Source organism: Macaca mulatta, chromosome 7, assembly GCF_049350105.2.
Source record: "Macaca mulatta isolate MMU2019108-1 chromosome 7, T2T-MMU8v2.0, whole genome shotgun sequence".
NCBI lineage: Eukaryota > Metazoa > Chordata > Mammalia > Primates > Cercopithecidae > Macaca > Macaca mulatta.
The window spans coordinates 109,693,653-109,716,053 of NC_133412.1; the positions used below are offsets into that span (position 1 = coordinate 109,693,653).

Genomic DNA, 22,401 nt, shown 5'->3' on the forward strand with positions numbered 1-22,401 from the left:
GTCAGCAGCGACTCTACCGAACACTGAATGGACAACTGGTGTCAAGGCAGCAGCAGCAGGTGTTTTTCTGGAAGAAGAATGGTGGAATGATAGTTAAGGAGAATATTGTGAGCTGCAGAAAAGAGCTGTGTTTCACTGACAGCTGGACAAGAACGCTCACAAAGACTTAGCAGAACCACAGAAGCTGTGTCCAAAAACTGGAGGTCTGGTAGATAGGGGTAGAGAGAAAGACAGAGAGACATAGAGATGCTAAAGAACATGTCTTTAGAGATGCATCTGTGAGGAAGGTAACCAGAACTGTCAGCTGGGAGAAATAAAACAAAGAAGGGGAAATAATTCCCACCATGTGGCCAAAGGTGTAAGATCTGGAACTAGACTGCTTGGGTTCAGATCCTCTATGTCACTTACCAGCCGTATGACCTTGGACAAGTTTCTTCTAACCTTTTTGGTCTTCAATTTTCCCACTTGTATAGTGGTAGTAGTAGTATCTGGTGGAGTTGTGGAAACTGAATGAGTTAATATGAGGTAAAGGTCTTAGAATATTGCCTGATACACAGAGAACATCAGTACATACTAGCAACTACTGTGATATGTGGCCAGCCTCTGTGAGTGGTCCTGAGCTGTGCAGAGTACTAGTACTTTTAGTACTTTTAAGTGTGTTTTCTCATCCTTTCAGACTATCCATAAGAGAGCTTATAAGGGTTGTGAGAGAGAGATATATATATGTATGTGTGTGTGTGTGTGTGTGTGTCTGTGTGTGTGTGTATATGTGTGTGTGTGATTATATATATTATATATATATAATCATTACCTCCAGATTACAGTTGTTCTCAAGGGCAGCTTGTAGGGTGACTAAATATGGGTTAAGCCGAGGACAACAACGGTAACATTCCTTGAGGTTTATAACTGCTTTGGGCAAGCCACTTAGCTCCACCCATTGAGCCTCATTTTCTTTCTTTCTTTCCTTCTTTTTTTTCCTGCCTCAGTTTTATTTGTACAAATAGCACAGGAGGACCCCAGCCCCATGCAGACGGCAGCCCGGGAGGAGGGGTGTGTCACACCAGTCCTTCTGTCCTCACGTTGGCAGACAGAGATATCTAAAGCCTTTGTAGGGGCCTGGGCACCTTTGGGAGCCTGAGCTGGAACTGAAGCAGGAGCTGCAGCCTGGACCTTGGTTTGATCCTTTGCCTTGGCCTTTGGCTGGCACAGCTTGAGTGCCTTGGCAATGCGAGCACGGGCATGCTTCCCAAGCTTGGGGTGGGCAATGTAGGCAAGTCACTCAAGCTTGCGGATGACACCCTTTGGGATCTTGGGGTTAACCTCCTTGGGCTCTATGAGGGCCTTGATAGCCTCGGCACATACACTCACAGCCGTGGCATTGTTGGCCTGCATCTTCTTTAGGCCGTTCTTGTTGCGCTTCTTGGCAAAGCGCATGTTCCTCAGGAACTTAGGGTCCATCCCCTTAAGAGATTTGTATCTTTGTGATCGGAGTTTCTTGATATCATTTCTGTGCCATTTTCAGGACTGGTTGTGTGTGGTGTGGTTCTGGACTTGGCCATGTCTGCACCTTAAGCCGCAGCTCCCCAAGCTGCAGTTTCTTATCTATAAAATGGGGGTATTATGTATACAGTGTAAGGTTTCTGTGAGATCAGCTGTGAAAGTACCTTAAAAAATACCTGCAACACAGCAAGTTTCAATAAAGGTTTGCTGAGTGTGAATCTGCCTTGTGATGTTGGTGGTGGGTGACAGGTTGAAGTACTTTCATCCAGATGGGAGATCGTAACTGTTCTCACAGTGGCTGGTAGAGAGGCCTTGGGTTCAGCTTTTGTCAGAAATTGTAAGGATTGATCTTTAGACCACAAAGTGGATTGACATTTATCTTTTCCAGCTTATCTCCTGAACAGAAAAAAAAAAAAAAAAATCCCCCAAAAATCTGACAGCCTAGGTCTCTGAAATGGATTGCTGGTGATCAGAGTGCTATTTAAACTTTCCCCTAAGGTTTTTTCCTCTTCAAAGGAAGGACCTTATCAGCCTAAAGGAAAAGGAGAGAAAGGAAATGGGCCACAGTTTATACCTTATGGCTGCCAGTGCTTCTGTCACAGGAAACTGCTGTCCTCCTCTTGCCCAGCACACAAGCTGGCTCCTGGGTGGGCATCTTGCTGGGGCTCTGACCACCCCACTGGCAAGCAGCTGAATGTGGCTTCTTGGTTAGACCTCTGCTGACCATTTAGGACCAGGATGAATTTGACTAAAGCTGTGCTCTCCCAAAGAGCCTCCTGGAAAGAGGCCTTCTCTACAGTCTAAATCCCTTTGTCCTGCGGGCCTCCTATGTAATAGGCCTTCTCCACTGCACACTCCAAGACCTACTTTCTCTGGAACTCTAGGAAAAGTCAAGGAATTGGACAGGTAGTGATTTTTCAGTTTCTCCCTAAGAATATTCTGGTGGTCTTTGTCACCACCAATAGTAGAAAACAAGCTACCAATGTTTACCCCACTTCTTGGAGAAAATACCACTATGCAGGAAGAGCATGGAAGATCCCAGCACCTAGCCAGCTGACCAGAGGCCAGTCCCAACACCAGCCTTCTTCAGAAATCATTACCTCCTTTTCTTTCACATCTGCTGTGCTGGAACTAACTGGGAAGCCCCCTGGCAGGTCCCAATATCTGTCTTACAATGTTCAGGCTCCCTCCCCAACAATCATTTATTAGAAAGGGGTTTTATGATACAAATTTGATAATCTCCCATGCACACTGGCACTGTTCTAATTGAAGTTGTAAGCCCATAAAATTCAAGCCCTTTGTCTTCCTGAAGGCCACAAGGTTTAAAAAGATACTATTGTCCTGGCTAACACCCACTACATTGTCACCAGGGACTGATTAAACAGAGTCCTGAATCCAAACAGTGCGGATTTTGTCTAGGTCCTTTTCAGGCCTGACAATGCCCTTTTCAGTTCCCAAGACAAAAAGAGGTTTAAGGATCGAGATTCTTCTAAGATAACCGCATCCATATGGAAGGCAAGGTGGCCAGCAGCTGAGACCCAAACACCCCACTCCCTTCCCCCTCTCTCCTCCTCTCTTTCTCCACCCCCCAAAATCCCAGGTGATAACACTGCCTCAGCCACCCTTCATCCTCCCCTTCTTCTTCCTTGGACAAGAAAGCTAGAGCCCCTAACAGGCCCATGCCTCCTCCTTACAGACTTCATAAGGGCCCTTGGCTCCCTTCCCCGCACTTGATGCCCCAACTGCTCTCCTCTGGCGCATCTCCCAGCAGTGAGTGCCTGGGAGCGAGGTCGTCGCTTCTGTGAGAAAGTGACTGCTTGCACAGGAGGCCCTAGGGGGGCAGTTACAAACCCACGGGGTGCTAGTGTGCACTGGCGGGGGTAAAGGGGGGTGAAGTGAGGCCGACCAGCGGATCCTGGTCTGCGCCATGAGGAGACAGGAAATCACAGCTACATTAGGCATTTGCAGGCTTAACTAGGGGTTACAAGTTCCCCGGTGCTCTTCAGGTCCCCAGGCACTTTTCAAAGGGTCCTGGAGCACTTGGCCCCTGCACTCTGGAAACAGCTTGCGGCCAGGCCTGGGCTGTTCCGGTGCAGCGCGCCCGGCGTCTGGCCTAGCCGGTTCATCTCTGGAGAAACTCCTTTTGCCCTGTCGTGGTCCGCAGGGTTGACTTTTCGGTATTTGAAACACCAGCAGCTCTGGGAGCCCAGCGGAGCCTCGGAGTCACTCTGGGGCCAGAGCCGCCAGAGACGCCTCCCGCTGACAAGAATCCCAAAGTTGCCTCAGCTTCCTCCTCTCCTTTTTCTTCCCGCGCCCAACCCTGACACCACCACCCCTCCATCCCCCAAGTATCTTCCTTAAAGCCGTGTGGGGACTGCAATCCGCGCTTCGATCCAACTGGAGCTGGGCCCCACTTAGCCAGTCAAGGGGCGAGCGAGCGATGCGAACACTGGTCTGGAGGGCACGGCTCCTGCCTACGTTCCCGGCAGGCGCGCAGGGGACCCAACCCTACGCATTTTATTCTCGAACTACGAGGAAAAATACTCTATTTTTTAAAAAATAACTTGCTTCCCATACAAATCGCTATTTAAAATATACAAATAAGGCCCAAGCATAAAATCTAACTCTGGGGCTGGCGGTGGAGGGAAGGTGAGGGAGGGGGCTCTGGCACACGTCCCCCGTGTGTGCTTGCGCGATGGCTGGTGAGGGCGCGCCAGGGGACCCTGGCGCCCAAGGAGATGGGGCTGCCGAGAGGCGGCCGGAGAGAGTTCCAGGTGTTCGGCTCTGGCCCTGCTCCAACCGCAGAGCGCGCTCCAAAGTCCAGGGTAGCCCCAGGTGCCCCCCAGCGGCCTCACCAGTTCCAGGAGACCAGGGCGGGAGGCGCTAAGTGCTGGTAGGCTGGAAAGAGGCCAAGCGCCGAACCGGGACCGAAGGCAGGGTAGCCCGGCAGAGGGCAGGCGGCGGCTGGAGGGGCGCCGCACTTGTCCTGGGCCGCGGCGGTGCCAGCCTCGCCGCCGCCGCACGGCTGCCCGTCGCGAACAAGCACCGGCACCACCACGCGACGCAGCAGGCCTGGCGTAGTGTGCAGCTCGGCGGATGCTGCCAGGTCGGGCGACTCCGCGGCCCCCGGCGCGCGCGCGCGCTTCAGCTTGTAGCGATGGTTCTGGAACCAGATCTTGACCTGCGTGGGCGTGAGGCGCAGCACACTAGCCAGCTGCTCGCGCTCGGGCGCAGACAGGTACCGCTGCTGCCGGAAGCGCCGCTCCAACTCCAGCGTCTGCGCCTTGGAGAATAGCACCCGCCGCTTCTTTCTTTTCTCGGCGTCCGAGCCCGGAGACGCGGGCATAACGGACGGCCGCTGCGACGAGTCTGGCGGGCTGGTCTCCAGGCTGCTCTCGTCCGAGGCTAGGGACGGCAAAGGAGACACAGGTGGGTGAGATGCCGGACCCTCCGAGGGCCTGCTGCCCTTCTGGCGAGAGCGTGGAGGCACCGGCCGGAGGGCACGCCCACTAGCACGAGACTTTCGGGATGAGGCAGTTTCCTGAGTCCACAGCTGGACATCCACCTCTCCGAATGCGGTGACCTCATTCATACCACAGCAGTCATCAGCGGGCCTGAGATCGTGCCCCGAAGAAACCCACCCCGGGGCCCTCTTAACACGTCCGCACCGGTAGTTGCGCTGGCCGACCTGTTTATCACAAGCTGGGTCACCAGCGCGGGCCTCCTCCAGGTCGACTGCACTGCAGTGTGCCGAGGTTTGCGGAGCCCTGAGTGGGAAGGGGGTGGGGGTAAACTCGCCAACACTGGCAATCCCAGACGGAGGCCTGGAGATCGTGGCCGTGTTTTCAGGCATGGGAGCGGGGGCGGGGCGGGGGGCGGCAGGGGGCGGCGTGTTTTAAATATTCAATTATTCCGACCCCTAGAAATCGCCAGACACAGAAACCCCAAGTCTCGGGGCACTAGTGCCAGGCAGGGATCTGCTCTTAGGATGTGCCGACTGGGACGAATGCGTTAGGGGTTCGAGGATAGGGCTTCCGTTTCCAAGACTGAGGAAATTCAGACCCTGGGCTGGGATTTCGGCTTTCTGGCCCCGCGTGGGCCGGGCCCTTGATTCTGCTGCCCCACGCCTCCTACCTCCCACCCCGCACCGCCGTCCACCACGCACTCACAGGGGTAGTGACCGCGCTCCGAATCCAACCAGGCCGCGCAGGGGTCGGGCTGCGGGGCGCGTGGTTCTGGCTCCCGCCTCGGCAGGTGTTGCGCGTCCTGCTCGGGTAAATCTAGAAGGCTGCGCACGGTGAAGCTCAGGCGTCCAGAGGTGGCCATGGCCGAGGAGGGGAAGGAGGCGGGGGCAGGGCAGGCTGGGAACGGAGGGGCGGCAGGGACGCCGCTCCTACGGATGGGCGTGGGAGGCGCTCGCCATGCGCTGGCAGCGGAATATTAGCGCATTTACAGCGGAATCTCTGTTTATATAAACAGCTCTTCCCACGCGGGCCGCTTTGAAAGCCGAGGTCCGGGTCTCCAGGGTGTTAAGTACCTGAATGAGCACTGGACCAGAGCCGGGGCGAGCCCGGAAGGTGCCACCTCCGCCCCCGTCCCACCCCGCACCCCGCCCCTCGGCGCCCAGTTACCTCCCAGAGGCTGCAGGAAGCAGCCTTCGGCATTAGCGATTCTGTCTGATTAGCCCAAAATGGGAACAGATAATGGGGATTGTTACCAGTGAATAACATCTTGGGTGGCGAGCGGTGGCCACCACCCACCTGACCCAGCCCCGGCTTCCTCCTCCTCCTCCTGGGCTGACTTGAGGCCAGGCCCCGCGGGAGTGCCGGGAAGGGTGGAGGCGACAGGGATGGGTTTATGAGCACCCAGGAATTTATTCCCTGTTTGCTTTATTCTTTGAGCTTGTTTGCTGGAGTGGTAGTTTCCCGCAATTATCCAGAAAGTGATTTACAAAGCGGCGTTAAACTCTGGCGCGCTGCCTTTCTCTTTTTGGTTGGGCCCCTCTAAGATTCAGGATGACAAGATTCAGGAGGGCGCAGAGATTAGCCTGGTTGGCCCAGGGGTTTTTACGGCCGCTGGGAGCCTCCTATCACCCCATGCATCCCCCCAACAGCCTCAGAGGTGCTGGGGAAGGGCTGGGATAACATTCGGAGCCCCAGCTCCACGTCTCCACAGGCCGGCAAAACAGAGGAGGCATGCAGCCAAGCTACTTAGGTCTACGGTGCCGGTTTCTTTGGCCCGGCTTCGCCCGGCCGCTGCCGATCACGGAGCTCGGAGGCCGAGCTCCACAAATTTGGGTCCAGGCCCGGTCTAGAGCCCCCGGGCGGGGGTGCTTCTCAGGTCGTCCTATGAGGGCTTTGAGGCCTGCTTGGAGTCGCCAGATGATCTGGCGCCGCCGGTGTGCCTTGGCCCCATAGCCTCAACGTCAGTCTTAGTGCCTGGGTTTTGGGCTTTGGGCTTTGGGCTTTGCCCAGGAGCCTGCCCCTGGCCTGCGCTCCGCGCTCGCAGCGTGGCAGACCCTGACGAGACTGCCCGCCCTTGTCCGGGAATGGACCGATAGGGAGAATTAGGACAGGGCCTACCCGTCAGAAAATACCACCGGCCATGGGTTTCTCTGGGATCTTCTAGTTTCCACAGCTCCACCCTAGAAAATGATCAATGTAGGAGGCGCAGGGAACCGGCCAGCGTGGATACATTTTGTTGGCCCATGGCCTATCTCTGACTGCGCTTCAGTCTACAGCTCAGGAACGCCCTCTCAGAGGCCTCCCCTACTGAAGTTAATAGTTTGGATATTTAATTGCTAAATTGTAGCAAGGGCTCTGTACTTGGGTGGCTGCACCAGAAGTCCTGGCTCCTCCCGGGCTGAACTCGAACCTGGCTTGGATACGGCGGCCGCGGCCCTGCCAAGCCCCGCGCACCCTCCCCAGCAGCCTCCCTATCAAGCGTGCCGGAGGTGCCCGGAGCTGCACCGCGCGCTGGGTGGTCGGGCGGAGGCAACCCCAATACAGGCCAACTGCTAGGCCGCGGACAAAGGGGAAATGGAGCTCGACGCCCCAGACCTGTTGGAAGCATTTGTTCCAGTCAAGATTTTGCATTTGTTCAGTCCGGAATAATACGTGATTGACGCCTGCTCACAATGCGCTTTAGCGCGCCGGGATAAATCGGAGCTTGTCCGGTGTTGTCATGGTTTTCAATGGGGTTCAATGGGATTGGGAGCACGATCGACTCTGCTGGCCGTCTTTCCGCGGCCCTGGCAATAGATTTATTAGTTATATCTTTTTAAATAAGATTAAACTGAAATGACTTGGCTGTCCTCTCTGCAGACGGGGCTGGGGCGGGAGCCTGGAGTGGGCAGGGGGCAGTGTAGTCCGGAAACCCGCTGCGCACCGCTCATCAGCTTCTGAGCCCTCGGCGTCTAGAGAGTGGGCAGGTCGCAGACTGGCTCCAGGCCTCGCGGACTTATCTCTGGCCAGGGCCCGAGGCCTGGCAATCTCTGCCAGCCCACCCCTCTAGTGAGACGCTGAGGCACTGACAAAGACAGTCCTGGGGAAGCAAGCGTTATGACTGATTCCCAAATTCGGTGTTGAACTATGATACTGTGTAAAGTAGAAGGAGCTCTGGCCTGGAAATCGGTTTGCATCCTTGCTCTGCCCCTACCTATCTCTAACCACCTCATTTCTCTAAGCTTCCTTCCTTCCTTTTTTTTTTTTTTTTTTTTAATTCATCTGATGCAGAAGAGAATAGGAGAATATATTTGGTAATTTCTAAGGACCCTACTAGTTTTATGATTCCGTATCTCAGGAATTTTTCTATACATATCTTCATTGTAGCATTTACCAGCCGGACATTTAGACTCCCTCCTCCCTGAGGTTCTTGAATTCTTAGCCCCAGGACTGACTCCTTCTCCAGGATGTTCTAGGAGAGGAGGTGTCATCTTTCCAGTTTCCCAAGGATCCTCCACAGGAGTAGGGTGGGGTAGATAACAATTTAGGGAAAAGGACCAAGTCAGGAGAAGCAAAAGAAGAGTCTTTCCTTGAATGACTGACCTCTCTTAGCCTTTTAATCTATTTAACATCCTAAGCCCACACTGACGTGTAGAAATAAGTAAATGGCGCTCTTCAGCTCTTAAGAGCTCTTCAGCATCAAATATTTGCTTTTACTCTTAGTGTTTGGCTCCCAAAGCAGAGATACATCCCCCCATCTAGCGCTTGTGCTCTGGGGAGGACTTTGCTCTGGGATTCGCTCCAAATATTACTTCTAGCTTCATGTTCACTGTCTTGAGAAACAGTGTTCCGGGGCCTTGGTCTGCATTTTAGATGTCCCAGGGAAACCCTGTAGCTCCTGGTTCTAGAAAGGGCTGCAGCTTACCTGTTTCATCTTGGATTCCCTCCTCTGCCCTAAGTGCCTCTGCCATAGGCCAACCTTCCTCTCAACTCTGCTCCGCGGATTTAGCCGAATTATCTCTGAGAGCTAGAACCGGGGGAGTCCAAGAAATTGTTCCATATAAACTGTGCCTTCTGAAGAAATGCAGGAAAGCCAGAATTAGAGAAAGGTACTTTCTATATTGCCTTTTCACATCAGATAAATTCACAGACATGGGAGGGGAAAATTACTTCGATACTGGGCCAATAGGAAAAGACAGTCAAGCTAATCTTAAGTTTTTTACACATTGGAGATATATACGAATTGCCTCCAATTCCCAAGAGATTCTTAGAATCACAAGTAAGCATTTAACTGGACATTATTTCCAGATTTTCATATATTATTTGGTATTCTGGACACTTGAACTTATTTGCAACTTAACATAGCATGTGAATATTATTATTTAATTAGATAAGTATTTGTTTTCTTGTAATTGGATATAATATATCTCAATTCCAGTAAGAGTTTTTAATCTTTAGGCAGCTGTAATATATGAGTATATTTAAGCAGTCCACAATTATCATCCTTTCAGAAGTATTGTCCAGAGATGATTATCACTACTGCATGCTTAAGATTTTAAGACTAGAAAATTCTGAAATAAAAGTAAAGCATCTTGATTTTGAAAAAATGATTGTGTCTATATCTTGCATTCCGTTTTTAAATCCTTCCATTTTGGTTAAGTGTTTCACAAAATCCTGCAAATCTATACAGTATTGAAGAGAGGCAACACTGCAAATTCCCCTTGATAGATGGAGGGCCCTCAACTGCCAGGACATTTTTCTTTGCCTCATAGCAACTGCTCTCCCCTCTTTATCACTATTCTGGTTAAGATAGCAAAAGGAGAATAAAAATGGGGTTCTGACACTTCCAAGAAGTGGATGATCTTGATTGGTCATAGGATGTAAGGAAAAGGCATCATTTAAAATCAGGTCTCTTTGCCTTTGTTTCTGAAAACTAGTTGCCATGAGCATGTAAACATTCCCTTCTAATGGCTAATAATCAATTGCTTGACAGCAGTCCAGTGTTCAGGCTGGGAATTTAGTCCATTTTTGAAATGGCTTTAGATTTTATTGTTTAATGCCAAATGACAAGATTTGAATGATCCTACCTTCAGTCTCTTAAAATAATGACTTTACATTGACTTTGTTATTGTTCTTGATCTCTAGAGGGAAAGTTTATCTTTCCTAATATGTTTATCTAGTTGTTTAACTATGTACATGAAAAAATATATAGAGGGTAAAATGGTTCAATTAATTGAAAAATAAACTTATTTTATTAAATATCCATACTTTCCATTCACTAAAAAGCCAGCAAATAACTTTTTAATTTTTAGTTTATTAAATATTCTGATCTTCTTTATGGCTTACAATGGTATAATAAGGATAGCTGTGTTGGCATGATATAGCAGAATAAAAATAGCAACACACCTTGGAGGAGGGGTGTCAGATCTTATTTGTCCGGAGCTGAACCTCTTATTTTTGCCTAAGCTTTTTTTTTTTTAAGGTACCGTGTTATACTCCTTTGCTCAACTGATATAGATGTTGTTTCTATAACACAGAATTCTTATTGATGTTTACATAATAAAGTTCCAGGCCCTAAGTCACATTTAATGCTACATGCAGACGCTGACAGGGTAGATTGACCCCAGGAACATATTCAGTGATCTCAGTCCCAGTATCTCACATAGGCCTACCCATAGTGTGTGCTTATAACCAACCATCAACACTTCAGTTCAAACCAGTTATTATTTTTTAAATTGCCCAAGCATTATAATGGGGTCTTTAAAAATATACCTTTACTTTGTTGTTAGATCATCTCTGGAATTCTAAAAGGATCCCATTATTAAAGTGAGGTATTATTTCTGCCTTACTTGACAGACATTTAAACAAAACACTAAACCAATCATTCTGGAGAAGTATTTGTTAATATTCCGTGAAGACAGTGATTCCAGTTTTTCAAAGGGCCAAAGCATCAGATGTTCAGTTCTCTTATTGATGTTGAAGATAGTAGTAATAAAAATATCACTTCATATTTTACACATTTGAGAATGTTTACAATGTATACTCACACTTACCTCAGTCTCAGTCACAAGAGATTATCTGGAAGATGGAAAACTTAAAGAGAGACTTGAAGGCAAGACAGACTGAGATATCCCTAGAATTGAAGAAATCAGTGGGGAGGATGAAGAGGACTAAAGAAGAGCTAGAGAGTCCATTGTAATAGAAGGTATTAGAAAAGAATGATTTAAAAGTGAAAGAGAAAGACAGCATGTGCTAGCTTAGAAGCTACAGGTTCAATTTGATCTCATCAACTCAAAGAGGATAAAGCATGGATGGAAAAGTTCCAGTTGATAGTGGCTTTTACATTCTTTCCCAAAGTCTTTATAGTTCTAAAAATTATGACAGTAGATAGGCATTAGTTTTTAAAAACACTTCAAATTTTTCTAGATCCTATTTAGTTTAGTCTTAAATTTTCCTTTGGAAAAATCTTTTCCCCTCTTCCAAGACGTGGCACAAATGCACAACAGGAGCAAGAAATGACTACTTGCAGGAATTTCCCCACAAAAAAGTAAAAGAACTATATATGTTTACTGAAGCCTCTGGAAATCCCTTAACCAGCAAAGGTGGCTGTCTTTGTATTCTTGATTAAATGGGTATTTGCACTGAAGTCACATACCACACAAAGGAAACAAAACAAAATAAAAATGTCCTCCGTGTTCTGTTTTTCAATCATTTGTGTGAAGGAGGTTCCTGGCCTTTATCACTGTCAGTGAAAAGTTCTTCATTGGCAGGAGACATTCCACTCACCCTGCTTCTTGTGCACAGGGAGCTTACCATGGAAACTACTTCTGGAGCCATCAGACAAATATATAAATGACAAAGCTCCACGCTGGGCATTCTAGGTTTAGCGACAGGGTACGAAGAAGGGCGTTTAGAATTTCTTGAGAAATTTACTGTTCTATTTGTCTTAGTCTGAATCTTAAAACCCATAAATTGAACTTGTTCAAGTTAGGAAACAACTAAGAAATGACTTTATTTAAGGAAATTATCTCTGACACAAAAATATATATGCCATGTTTAACACAGCTTTAGTAAAACTATACTTTAGGTAGTTTTTTTAAATGATAGCTTCAGTATCCCCAAGATAAGAAATTCATCCTTAATATATGTTTGTATTTTTTAATCGGGTATGGCCTTTAATTGAGACAAAAAAAAAAGAAAGCCCCATAATTTTTTCTTTGCTGACCACATTTCTTTTGTCAACAAGCTCCATCCTAGAGCTTCCTTGGCTTATTCTTAAAATGTAACATTTTGCTTTGTAACACAAACCTGAGGAAACAAGAGAGCACTTCAGAAAACTTGCATTGTATTTTTTGGATTCCATGTTTTGTCAAGCTCTCATTTAATTTATAACCAACCCCAGGTTACTGCCCCATGGTTTCCAGCTAGTCTGTTTCCAGCTTTCCTCTGTCCATGGTTCACATGAACTCACCGTGAAGACCATCTGTGCTTGACACATCCACCCATGAGCAGCGTGTTTCCAGTGCTCATTTTCATTAGCAGCTCCTCACGTCAAGTCAGTTTACATAAACTCGACTGATATATTCCTGGATGGCTATGCCATCAGGATGTGCACATTTTTATACATAATGAAAACTGAGGTTTTTTTTTTTCTTGGGCACTGGAAGTATGGATATGTTCCGTTAGTTTGTAGTATGAGAAAGAAATAGATGGTCACAGATTCTATTGTAGTTGCTTCTTTGGGTTTGGCTACTTTAAAACCAAAACAAAGCCTTCCTTTTTAAAATTTTTCTTACACAAAATGACTGGGCTATAAGGCAAATTTAGTAGGGGAAAATCCAAGGTATAAATATGTACCTAAAGTTAGACATCCTATTTCTTATGTATTGTTAAAATGATTTTATAATGATGAATTTTGTGAAAGTTCAGACGCCAGGATGCAGGGGTTATCCAAGATTATTAGCAGGTCATCCCTGGTGAATTTAGCCTTCCGGTTTTTTTCTGTAATAAAAATAAAATAAAAACTACTCAAGTTCCATGGATTGTTTTAGTCATCTCTTTTATAGGACCATTAGAAAAAGTACATGAATATCTCTTTATGTGAATTACAGTGTTTTTCTGTTATTGAAATTTTCTATTATTCAAATCCTAAGGAAGTCAGGGTGAGATCCTGATTCTCCCAGCAGCTGATTGATCACAACAGCATCCCTAGCATGGGGGTGGGGATGAGGGGAGAAACCTGCAAGGGTCTCTAACTGAATCGAGGTAGTTTGCACTGAAAGGAGGTGGGTGGGACTGGGTGAAGGGAAGGAGGAAGGGAGGAGAAAGCGAGAGAGTGAGTGCTTGTCTCAGCTTAGGGATCCCCCATCTCCAGCCAGCCAGGACTTTTACCAGCTTGAGGATGGTAAAGGGAAGGCAAGTGGCAGGGAGTCCGTTTTATCACCTCTGGAGTACCACACCACCCAGTGTAGAGGAGAAAGGGCTTGGTGGTTTGTTCAGATGTCAATTAAGGGACCTGACGGCCTGTACATTTTAAAAGTCCATGTAGGGAACAAAGTCTGATATGTAGGGATCCTGTTGTGATTTGTTTTTTTGTTTGTTTTGTTTTTTGTTTTTCAGCATCTCAGTGACTAGCAGTGTGGCTTCATCTGGTTTAAGTTGTATTTGTTTCCAAACAGCTTAGTCTGTTACAATGCAAATTGGGCAGCACAGAAACCCTTTGCAAATCGAAGTTTTTTAAAAGTTAACTTACCCCAGCAATGAACACAGATTGAAAATCAGTTAAAAGCCAGTGAGAACAAATGTGTCTTAAATCGAGGATGGAACAAAGGGAAGGTGGGGGCACATCCCTTAATGTCAATAGGCAGAAAGCTGCACGTGCACAATGGGCATGGGAGCGACCACCCAAGGTGATTCTTGTCAGTTCTGGAGACCGACAGAGACCTGGAGCCTGGGGGCCAGGCCAGCCACCCAGAGTTCTGCTCAGAAGACAGCCGAGGTGGTGGGGAATGGTCATATTCTTGTTCCAAGCTATGCTGTATCCACAGTCAGTTTTCTTCTTCCAAGTATGACCAAAATGTCAGGAGGTCTGCACTCTGGCCGCTGTGGCCAGCGATCACACTCTTGGTGGATCTGGAAGGCTGTTCATGGGAGTGACTAATCACTAACTAGAGTCATGGAATTATGCAAAATGTACAACCCCCTCCACCCCCCACACAAGACTGCCCACACACCTCACTTTATTGTCAGTAGCATGCAGGTCTCTCACGGGGCAGAATTTTGAGAAAATTATAACCCACAAATATATGGTAAGTGACTCATGAGCACCAGGCACTAAGCTAGTACTGAGGCTGATCTAGTCAAGTATAGTTCATAGTCCATAACAAGCAACCTGATTTTTCTTTCCAATAAGCACCAGATTTGGGGATCAAATAGACAGAACCAGACCTGGGTTTGTCGTCTGGCTCTCCCAGTAGTACCTAAATGACCTTGATCAAGTTTTGTAATTTCTTCAAGCCACGGTTTCCACATGTCTAAATGGAAATAAAAATTCATACAGGGATTGTGAGGATTAATGAGATATTTGTTTTGGGAGCTTGGGATGCTTGCCCACAGTTAGTAGGTACTCATATGTGGCAATTGTTGTAGTAATAATGTGTCTTGGGAGAAGTGAGATGCTTATGGAGCAGCTGAGTTTTACCCCATATAACCAACTTGGAGCTGACCTATAATAACTTTAGGATTATCAGTGACAGAGCTGTAGAGAACTTTATCTGGTTCAACCCCCTTCCTTTCACAGAAGAAATGGAGCCACAGAGGGAGGTTGGGTGACTTGCCCAGAATCTCACAGAGCCTGACTTGGAGCCCAGATTTTCCTAATCTAGGGTTCTTTTTGCTTCAGCATACCCTGCACCATGAGTCCCCGAATAACCTTTCTTCTCCTAACAGAGTAAGGGGAAAGGTGCCTATAGAAAAGGTGTCTTTAAACTCGGCAGCATTACTCAGACACTCCAGTTTCAGATTTTGGCCTCAGGCCTACTTTGCTTTCCTGGCTCTCAAATCTCTGCTGGCAATGCAAAGGCTCTCATCTCACTTTAATGGAAGAATAGAGGCTCCCAAGCCCTAATGTTTTCATTTCTGGGTGGCTGTGTTGCTGCTTCAGGTTTTTTTTCCCCTGGAGTCTCTGTGCTTCAGGATTCATTCTTTCTAACATGTGAGTTCCTGAAGTAGCATTTGAATCCTCTCAATTCAGCCAGAGCATCTTGGAGTAAAAGTTCTCTCTCTTTAGCACATGTGAAACACCACATAAGAACAGAATCAGACGAATTGGAAACAAATGCACTTGCCTGGAAAGGACCAGAAACAGGCAAATGTTGACTGCTTAGAAAAGCAAAGGAAAATGCGTTGAGTTTTTGTTTGTTTGTTTGTTTGTTTGTTTGTTTTAAGGTACAATTCTTCACCTACTGAGGAAAATAGAGAAAAGGGAAAAGAGAATGGCAAGTTAAAGGAAAGCTGTGTCACATCAGGGCCCTGGATTTACCTGGAAGACGATATGAAAGTGGTGGGTGGGGGACAGGCTCCTGCATCCCTCATCTGTGCCAGCCCTACAGTGGCTGGAGAGTCCCCATTCTGCAGGGAGAAGCCAGCTGGCTCCCAGTCTAACATCAAAATCAAGGTCATGTTATTTTGTTTTCCAAGTTCCTTTAGCTCTTATAGTCAAAATCATCTGATTTGCCTCTTAATTGCCTTCTGAGCATTTTGAATGTGTTAATTCCATCTTCCTAATTAGACTGTAAGCCTCTCCAGGATAGGCACTGTGTGCTCTGTATTTCTTCTGTATTCTCGAAAGAAAAACTTGATTTTTGGGGGGTTAGCACAGAATACATTGCAAAATATGTGACAAATGGGCTTTTTGAGTGTAAAAATGCCTCCTTAGAAGGGACATGTTTCTTCTTTGCCGTATTGCAGCTAATCAGATAAAGATATGGACCAGGATTAACTTCCCACCCTAGTGGAGTGGTATTAAAGCATTTCCTGCCAGAGGTATTGTGCAGTGCCATGGGCAAGGGGTGTGTTGAAAGAGTTCACCCTTTATTTGAAAGAAATGGTAGTCCTTCTGGTCTCAGAGCAAGTTAAAAGGGATTTTGCTGTTTATTCTCCAAATTTCTTTTCCCTTGGTCTGTATAAGACACAATAGATGGTAACAGCTGATTGAGAATAGTTAGTCTAGTGTATAAATATGTAAACATGGGTAAGTATGTATTTAGACAATTTAAAAGTGTGTCTCATTTACCCAATTATAAACAGCTGTCTGAGAGCAATTACGATTTATCATGTAAATGCTTATTTGCATAATTCAAAATATGAATATTATTTGCTTGATAAAGACTGTAAATAAAAGGCAACCCGAACTTTCTCATGCTTAGAGTTTTATGCTAAGTTTTTGCCATACAGAGAAAAAGAGCATTTTGTTGAAAACAGAATTTAATTTTGATAATTCTAGCAGGTCCAAATAATCACTAATTTAATAAGAAAAGGGCAAAACTTTTAAAGGTGGTTGACTGAGAAATAATAAAAGAGGTGATACTACTCTGCTGCTTTTACTCCTGAAAATTTTCTGTGTAAAGCAATTCTGCTGATGAATTGTTTTACAACTGTTTTCACTGAATGCGAGTGTTTAATGAGGAATTCTTTTGCATATTCTATATACTACCATTTGATATACACATAATTCTTCAATAATATATCATTATTTTTTAATTGTATAATTACCAAATGAGTATGCTTCCAAGTGTACTAAGGAACAACTCTCCTTAATATATAACTATTCTACATTTATGAAAGCAAGTTATAAAATGTGGACATCAAAACTTCCATTCAGGTATTACCTGATATATTAATTTTCCAAGGGCTGTCATAACCAATTACCACAAACTTAGTGACTTAAAGCAACAAAAATGTATTCCCTCACAATTCTGGAGGCTAAAAGTCTGAAATCAAGATGTTGGCAGGGCCCTGTACCCTCCAAGGGCTCTAGAGAAGAATCTTGTCTTGCTGCTTTGTAGTTTCTAGTGGTTGCTGGCAATCCTTGGTATTCTTAGCACGAAGCTGCCTTATTCCAATCTCTGCCTCCATGGTCACATGGCCTTCCTCTGTGTGTGTTCGTGTCTCTGTATGGCCTCTCCTTGGATCTAGGGCCCACCCTAATCCAGTATGACATCATCCAAACTAATTACATCTTAAAAGATCCTATTTTCAAATAAGGTCAACATTCACAGGTACTGGAGGTTAGTACTTGAGAGCTTGTTTGGAGGTTCTAGCAGGGGAGTGAAGCTAGTCATATACCCTTGACCGAAGACTGGTCCTCCTCTATTGGGTATTGTCCTCCTCTTCCACCGAGCACACAGCTTCGGGAGGGACACACATGGAGCAGTGAGGGAGGAAAGGGACACCTGCCTAGCCAGCCGGATCAGCCGAATCCACCCTGGCGATCCATGGGGTGACAGATGTCACAACCAGATTGCCTTCACATCCGGTTAGTACTTGAATATATATTTTGGGGGGGACACAGTTCATCCCACTACACCCAGTGAAGACTAATATGCAAAGTACGGTTCCTAACTACTAAAGGATTCTGAAATATTATCTGAATTGCCCTTCCCCCAAAAGTAATATATACCTTTGTAATAAAGGTATATATAATATTATTGTATGGTATATTCAAGAAATATTTACTCAATTTCCATGGTAGGAAAACAATGTGAAGAGGACTCTCTCTTAACCAGACTACCCATTTAACCAGAGAACCTGATTCTTCCATTATTTTTGACAACCAAAATTCATGATCTTTCCCTGGTATTAGTGATTTTCTTCAAGGATCTGTTGCTATTTTTGGTATACTAATTGTGGACAAGTCTTCCCAAGTGGATTCAGTCTCTCTCTGCAGCTCTTCCTTGAGGTTAGGGGTCAATTGCTGACTCCTTTATACAATTTTTTTCATGTTTTCAGAAAAGAAACTACTGTATGTTAAAATGGTAAACATTTTATAAAAGGTAGCTCATTCAGACCTCATAACATTGGGAGTTATGTTTTATGATAGTCCCATTTTATGGGTGAAAATACTGATACTCGGAAAGGGTCCAAAATCAGACAGCCATTAAGTGGTAGACACAGGATGTGAATCCACATATGCCTGTTGCTAAAGCCCCTCTCTTTGGAAGAAAGCACAGTGTACCTGGCTGCCTGCTGTTACTTCCTGGGCTCTCATACTCCCCGACCTGTCCAGGAATGTTTTCTGTGCCGCTTCAGCTCTGCTGATTTTGCCATGTTTCTACACCTCTACTGAGTGACTTCTGGTTCCCAGGAAGCATTGCCCACATGACTGGGTTAAGGACTTGGAAACTTGCATTGATCAGGAAACAGCAGAATGGATCATCTCTTAAAAGACACTTATCAATGGGTTCCTTGTGAAAATCAAAGCAGGGTACCACCGTAGTTCAGATGTGAAAAAACAAGCCCTAGAGTCTGAGCACAGGCATAAGAGTTGGTTTTAGAGTTTGGTGAGCAAGATCAGAAATCTGAGTGAGTTAATCAGGATTAAGATGCAGTGGCAGTTTAAGGGCCTATCCCACACCAGGAGGTGCCTGATGATACTGATTAAGCAGGAAAGAAGTACTGAAAATCTCATGCCTAAATTTGCAGCTGTCATTGCCCAAAAGTATTGCATCCTCTCTCTGCTTATTTGGGTAAGGTTTTGCTTCTCTGCCTTTATCATGTGACTTCTCTGCTTCTCACTAGTTTTCTGAAAGCAGTTGAATGGCTGTCTTATGTATGTATCCTGTCAGCCCAACTAGACACCAAGCTCATTGAGGAGGGTCTTTCTCTTACTATATTTTGTGTTACCAAAGGTGCTCGTGGAGCTCTTCATTCAATCCCTGGTCTTTGACACTCAGGGAGGGCTACATCTGATGAACACAAATGAATGGGAAATTTGTAATTGACAAGCTGGGTGAGTAATTTTTTTCCAAGTTAAAAATTTTGCTTTGCTGTGAAAAGACATGCCTTGTTCACACCCAACATCTTGTTGCTCAATAAAAGATCGCACGGACTTTATAATTTATGTGAGGCTCAAATGCCAGATGACTGGCGCATGGCCAGTTCCATCGTTAGGAGATACACGCAAAATTGGTATTTAGTGCTGTTTAGTTGAGATTCCTGCTTCTTTGTCAGGATCTTTTTTTCTTTCTTTTCTCTTTTTTTAGTTCTAGCTATTGACAGTCAAATCTGATGTGGAACTCAGACTTCTGTGACTCCAAAATCCTATATTCTAAAACCCAGGCTGAAAACAAACGCACTTCAATGCTTTATTTTCTAAGTGTCCTTTCCTTTTCCAATCAGAAAAAAAGATGAATTAGCATTTTATGGTGTCTGTTAGTGGGGGACCACTCAGGTCATAAAAGTGCACCAGGCAGAGGAATTTCCACACTGGTATAACAATGAACTTCCTCTGGGTCCTAAACTGTCCCAAGTGAAACGAGAATCAAGAAACCCCCGCTTGAATCACCATCCTGGCTCAACTGTGTCTAAAGGTTATGCCCTTTACCAGAAAACCAGGTAGAGCAGGTCCTGCCCCTCTCTTGTCACTTGTCGATTCTGGGGTTACAGAAAGGGCTAGCTTATAGGGACCTATCTCCTCATGTTACATTTAGCTGAGCTTCAGCTGCATGTACCACTTTCCCTAACGTTTTTCAATTATTTATTTCCTTTCTAGTTCTCATAGCAAGCCTATGGGAGAGGTGTATTTTGCTAGCTCATTTTTAGATAAGTCAAAGCTTTGGTTGCTAAATATGGCATTCCAATTTAAGGAGAATCAGTCATTTACCCACTGAGGGCTGCTAATTTATTATTACTGGCTTATTCACCTATTTGTTGAATCAGCAAGCATTTATGGCATGCTTGCTATGTGACAGTAGCTGTGTTCTGAAAAATGACATTTGCTTAATGTTTTGCAGTTTCTAGAACATAAAATACACTATTGTCTTTGTTTCGTTTGCAGTTGTATAAGGTAAGTATGATTATCTCTATTTTACAGATGTAAACACTGAGGTTCAGATCTCAGAGACTTGATGCAGGTAGGATCGTCACTAAAGATCAAGCTAGGATGAGTGCAGCAGATTATCAGACACCTTCTATTGGCACTGTTCTCAAGACTCAATAATCAAAAATGACCCAGCCCTGGATTTATGGGGCTAAATGTTTAATATGCATGTAATCATAGGGTTTGCCTGTAACTAGTATCCAAACGGGACCCTTTTTTGTTGTTGTTGTTGAGACAGAGTCTTGCTCTGTCACCCAGGCTGGAGTGCAATGGTGAGATCTTGGCTCAGTGCAACTTCCACCTCCTAGATTCAAGTGATTCTCCTGTCTTAGCCTCCTGAGTAGCTGTGATGACAGGTGTGCATTACTATGCCTAGCTAATTTTTGTACTTTTTTTTTTTTTTTTTTTTTTTTAGTAGAGACGGAGTTTTGCCATGTTGGCCTGGCTGGTCTCGAACTCCTCGATCCGCCAACCTCAGCCTCCCAGAGTGCTGGGATTACAGGCATGAGTCACTGCGTCCGGCCAGGACACTTTTAAGAAGGAAAGGAAGTGCTATAATTATAACAGGACAACTGGTGCCATCTGGGATGGATGGTTATTCTACTCCCTGCCACTTTCCCTTATCTCTCACCCTGTTTGCTCAGGGAGACAACAATGAATCTTTGGAGACATTTGCCTTTACAAAACTGGGCAGGACCAACTAGTGTGAAGGTGGGGGCACAGACACATTGAGGCAGAGGGGCAGGAATGAGGAAGCATGGAGTAGTATCTGGGCTGACTTATGTACTAACCAGGTTGCCAGAGATGACCCAAATGGAGGGATGGGGGCTGCTATGGAGGTGGGCAGCTGGGCTGTGGCTGTCTCCCTGTTGCTTAGTTGAAGCTGCAAGAGGAAAGAGGGAAAATAAGCAGACTGTCTCTCCTCCGGACAAAATCAGCCCATCTGGTTTCACATTCGCTTCCAGTGAAACCTACCCTGCAGTGCGTGAACATTCCCAAGATCTTTTTCAGTTTTTTTTTTTTTTGGTGGGGGGACTGGGTTTCTTTTTAATACACTCCCCACCCCCAACCAGGAATTTATTCTCTAGTGAAATAGTTTAATATTATTAAAAGAATGATTCCCATGAGGTGAGTGTAAACCATTAAAAATTCCAGAGGGCAGGGAAGATATCTGTCTTTGGTTACTGACCCAAGGCTGAATGGAAGCAGTTGTGTTATGTAAGACTGTGTGTCAAAGATTGAGACTGAGTTTGTTTGCTGTCAAGTGGGAATTGTGTCTCAGAGCTGGAAGGAATTTGAGGAGATTATTAGTTCAGCCTCCTGCCTCTAGACAGTTAACTCCAAAACTCAAAACATACTTCTAAGGGACTTACAGGTGTGAGGGTAAAGTACATCCTTCTCAGAATGTTGCAGAAAGTCTTCATGAGCTCACCCTGTCTCCCGCCAATCGCACATCTCCCATCACTTCGTTACTTGAACTCGATGCTTCAGCTATAATGATGATAATGATGGTATCTAACATCTTTGGAGCTCATAGGATGTACCCCACACTTTTCTAACATTTTACCTGTGTTATCTCAGTTATTCTTTGCAGTCCTATGAAGTAATTCCTGTTAGTAGTATTTTTATGGATGAGGAATCTGAGGTAACAAAGAGGTTAAGTAGCTTTTCTAAAGTCAAATGTCTCCAAGGCTACCCAGGAGAGTATGCAGTTCACTCCAGGATGTTTCCTCTGTGTAGACCATCATCACCTGAGGTCTTCTGTCTGGTGTACTCATCACCTTGGAAGCCAGAGTTTGCGTACTGTGCCTCCTGAAAAGCCGGCAGTGCCTCCAGAGACTGAGTCTCATGTGCCCAGTTTGGGTGTTCACAGCGCCCTATGCATCCAGTCAAGGGGGCATGAGCCACTGTGGTTTTCCTGGCTACCTCGCCCTCTATGCTGAGAACAACTTGAGGCTACAAACTATTTTTTACCTCTTGTTTCTAGCGCATGGCCCACTTAGTAGGACTTCAAAACATTTAACCCAAAAAAGTGTGTGCAGTCAGAAAGCAAATCAATAAAAGCTGCTGACCTACCTTTTCAGTGCTGTGTGTGGGACATGTCTCACCCATAGGGCACACCAGCAAACTAAAGAAATGCAAGACAAAGGGGGCTGTGGGTCTGGTTTGCAATTTTAATTTATAACTGGTGTTTAGCAACAACTATTATAGACAATAGGTCATTCAAGACTGAATTGATTATAGAAATGAGATACTAGTTGTGGGAAAATACCCTAAAAAGTACTATGACGCTTGCTGATTCGTGTGTCTGTTGACATCAACTTCCAGAAAAACAATTGGCCAAAATGTATCAAGGGCCTT

At 45.6% G+C, this 22,401-nt stretch overlaps 1 protein-coding gene, 1 long non-coding RNA gene and 1 pseudogene across 2 annotated transcripts in view; 1 reads left to right on the forward strand and 2 right to left on the reverse strand.

Annotated features, from left to right (window-relative positions):
• The window catches only part of LOC114679550 (uncharacterized), a 106,861-nt gene that overhangs the window by 51,579 nt on the left and 32,881 nt on the right, over positions 1 to 22,401 (forward strand). The gene's annotated exons all lie outside the window — the stretch shown is intronic.
• On the reverse strand, positions 796 to 2,227 carry LOC696439 (large ribosomal subunit protein eL29 pseudogene; annotated as a pseudogene).
• On the reverse strand, positions 3,956 to 6,214 carry NKX2-8 (NK2 homeobox 8). Its single transcript, XM_015143589.3, has 3 exons — positions 6,132 to 6,214; positions 5,670 to 5,861; positions 3,956 to 4,905 (listed from the first exon to the last, which is right to left on the reverse strand). Exons 2-3 carry the CDS (start codon positions 5,824 to 5,826, stop codon positions 4,352 to 4,354), a joined length of 711 nt encoding a protein of 236 aa, XP_014999075.1. The 5' UTR covers positions 5,827 to 5,861; positions 6,132 to 6,214; the 3' UTR covers positions 3,956 to 4,351.

What these genes read in the sequence shown, in the direction of transcription:
- NKX2-8 (XM_015143589.3), bottom strand. Translation starts at nt 5,826, where the DNA reads ATGGCCACCTCTGGACGCCTGAGCTTCACCGTGCGCAGCCTTCTAGAT. An exon ending in GGAGCGCGGTCACTACCCCT is followed by an intron (nt 4,906 to 5,669) that starts GTGAGTGCGTGG and finishes TGCCGTCCCTAG; the next exon opens with CCTCGGACGAGAGCAGCCTG.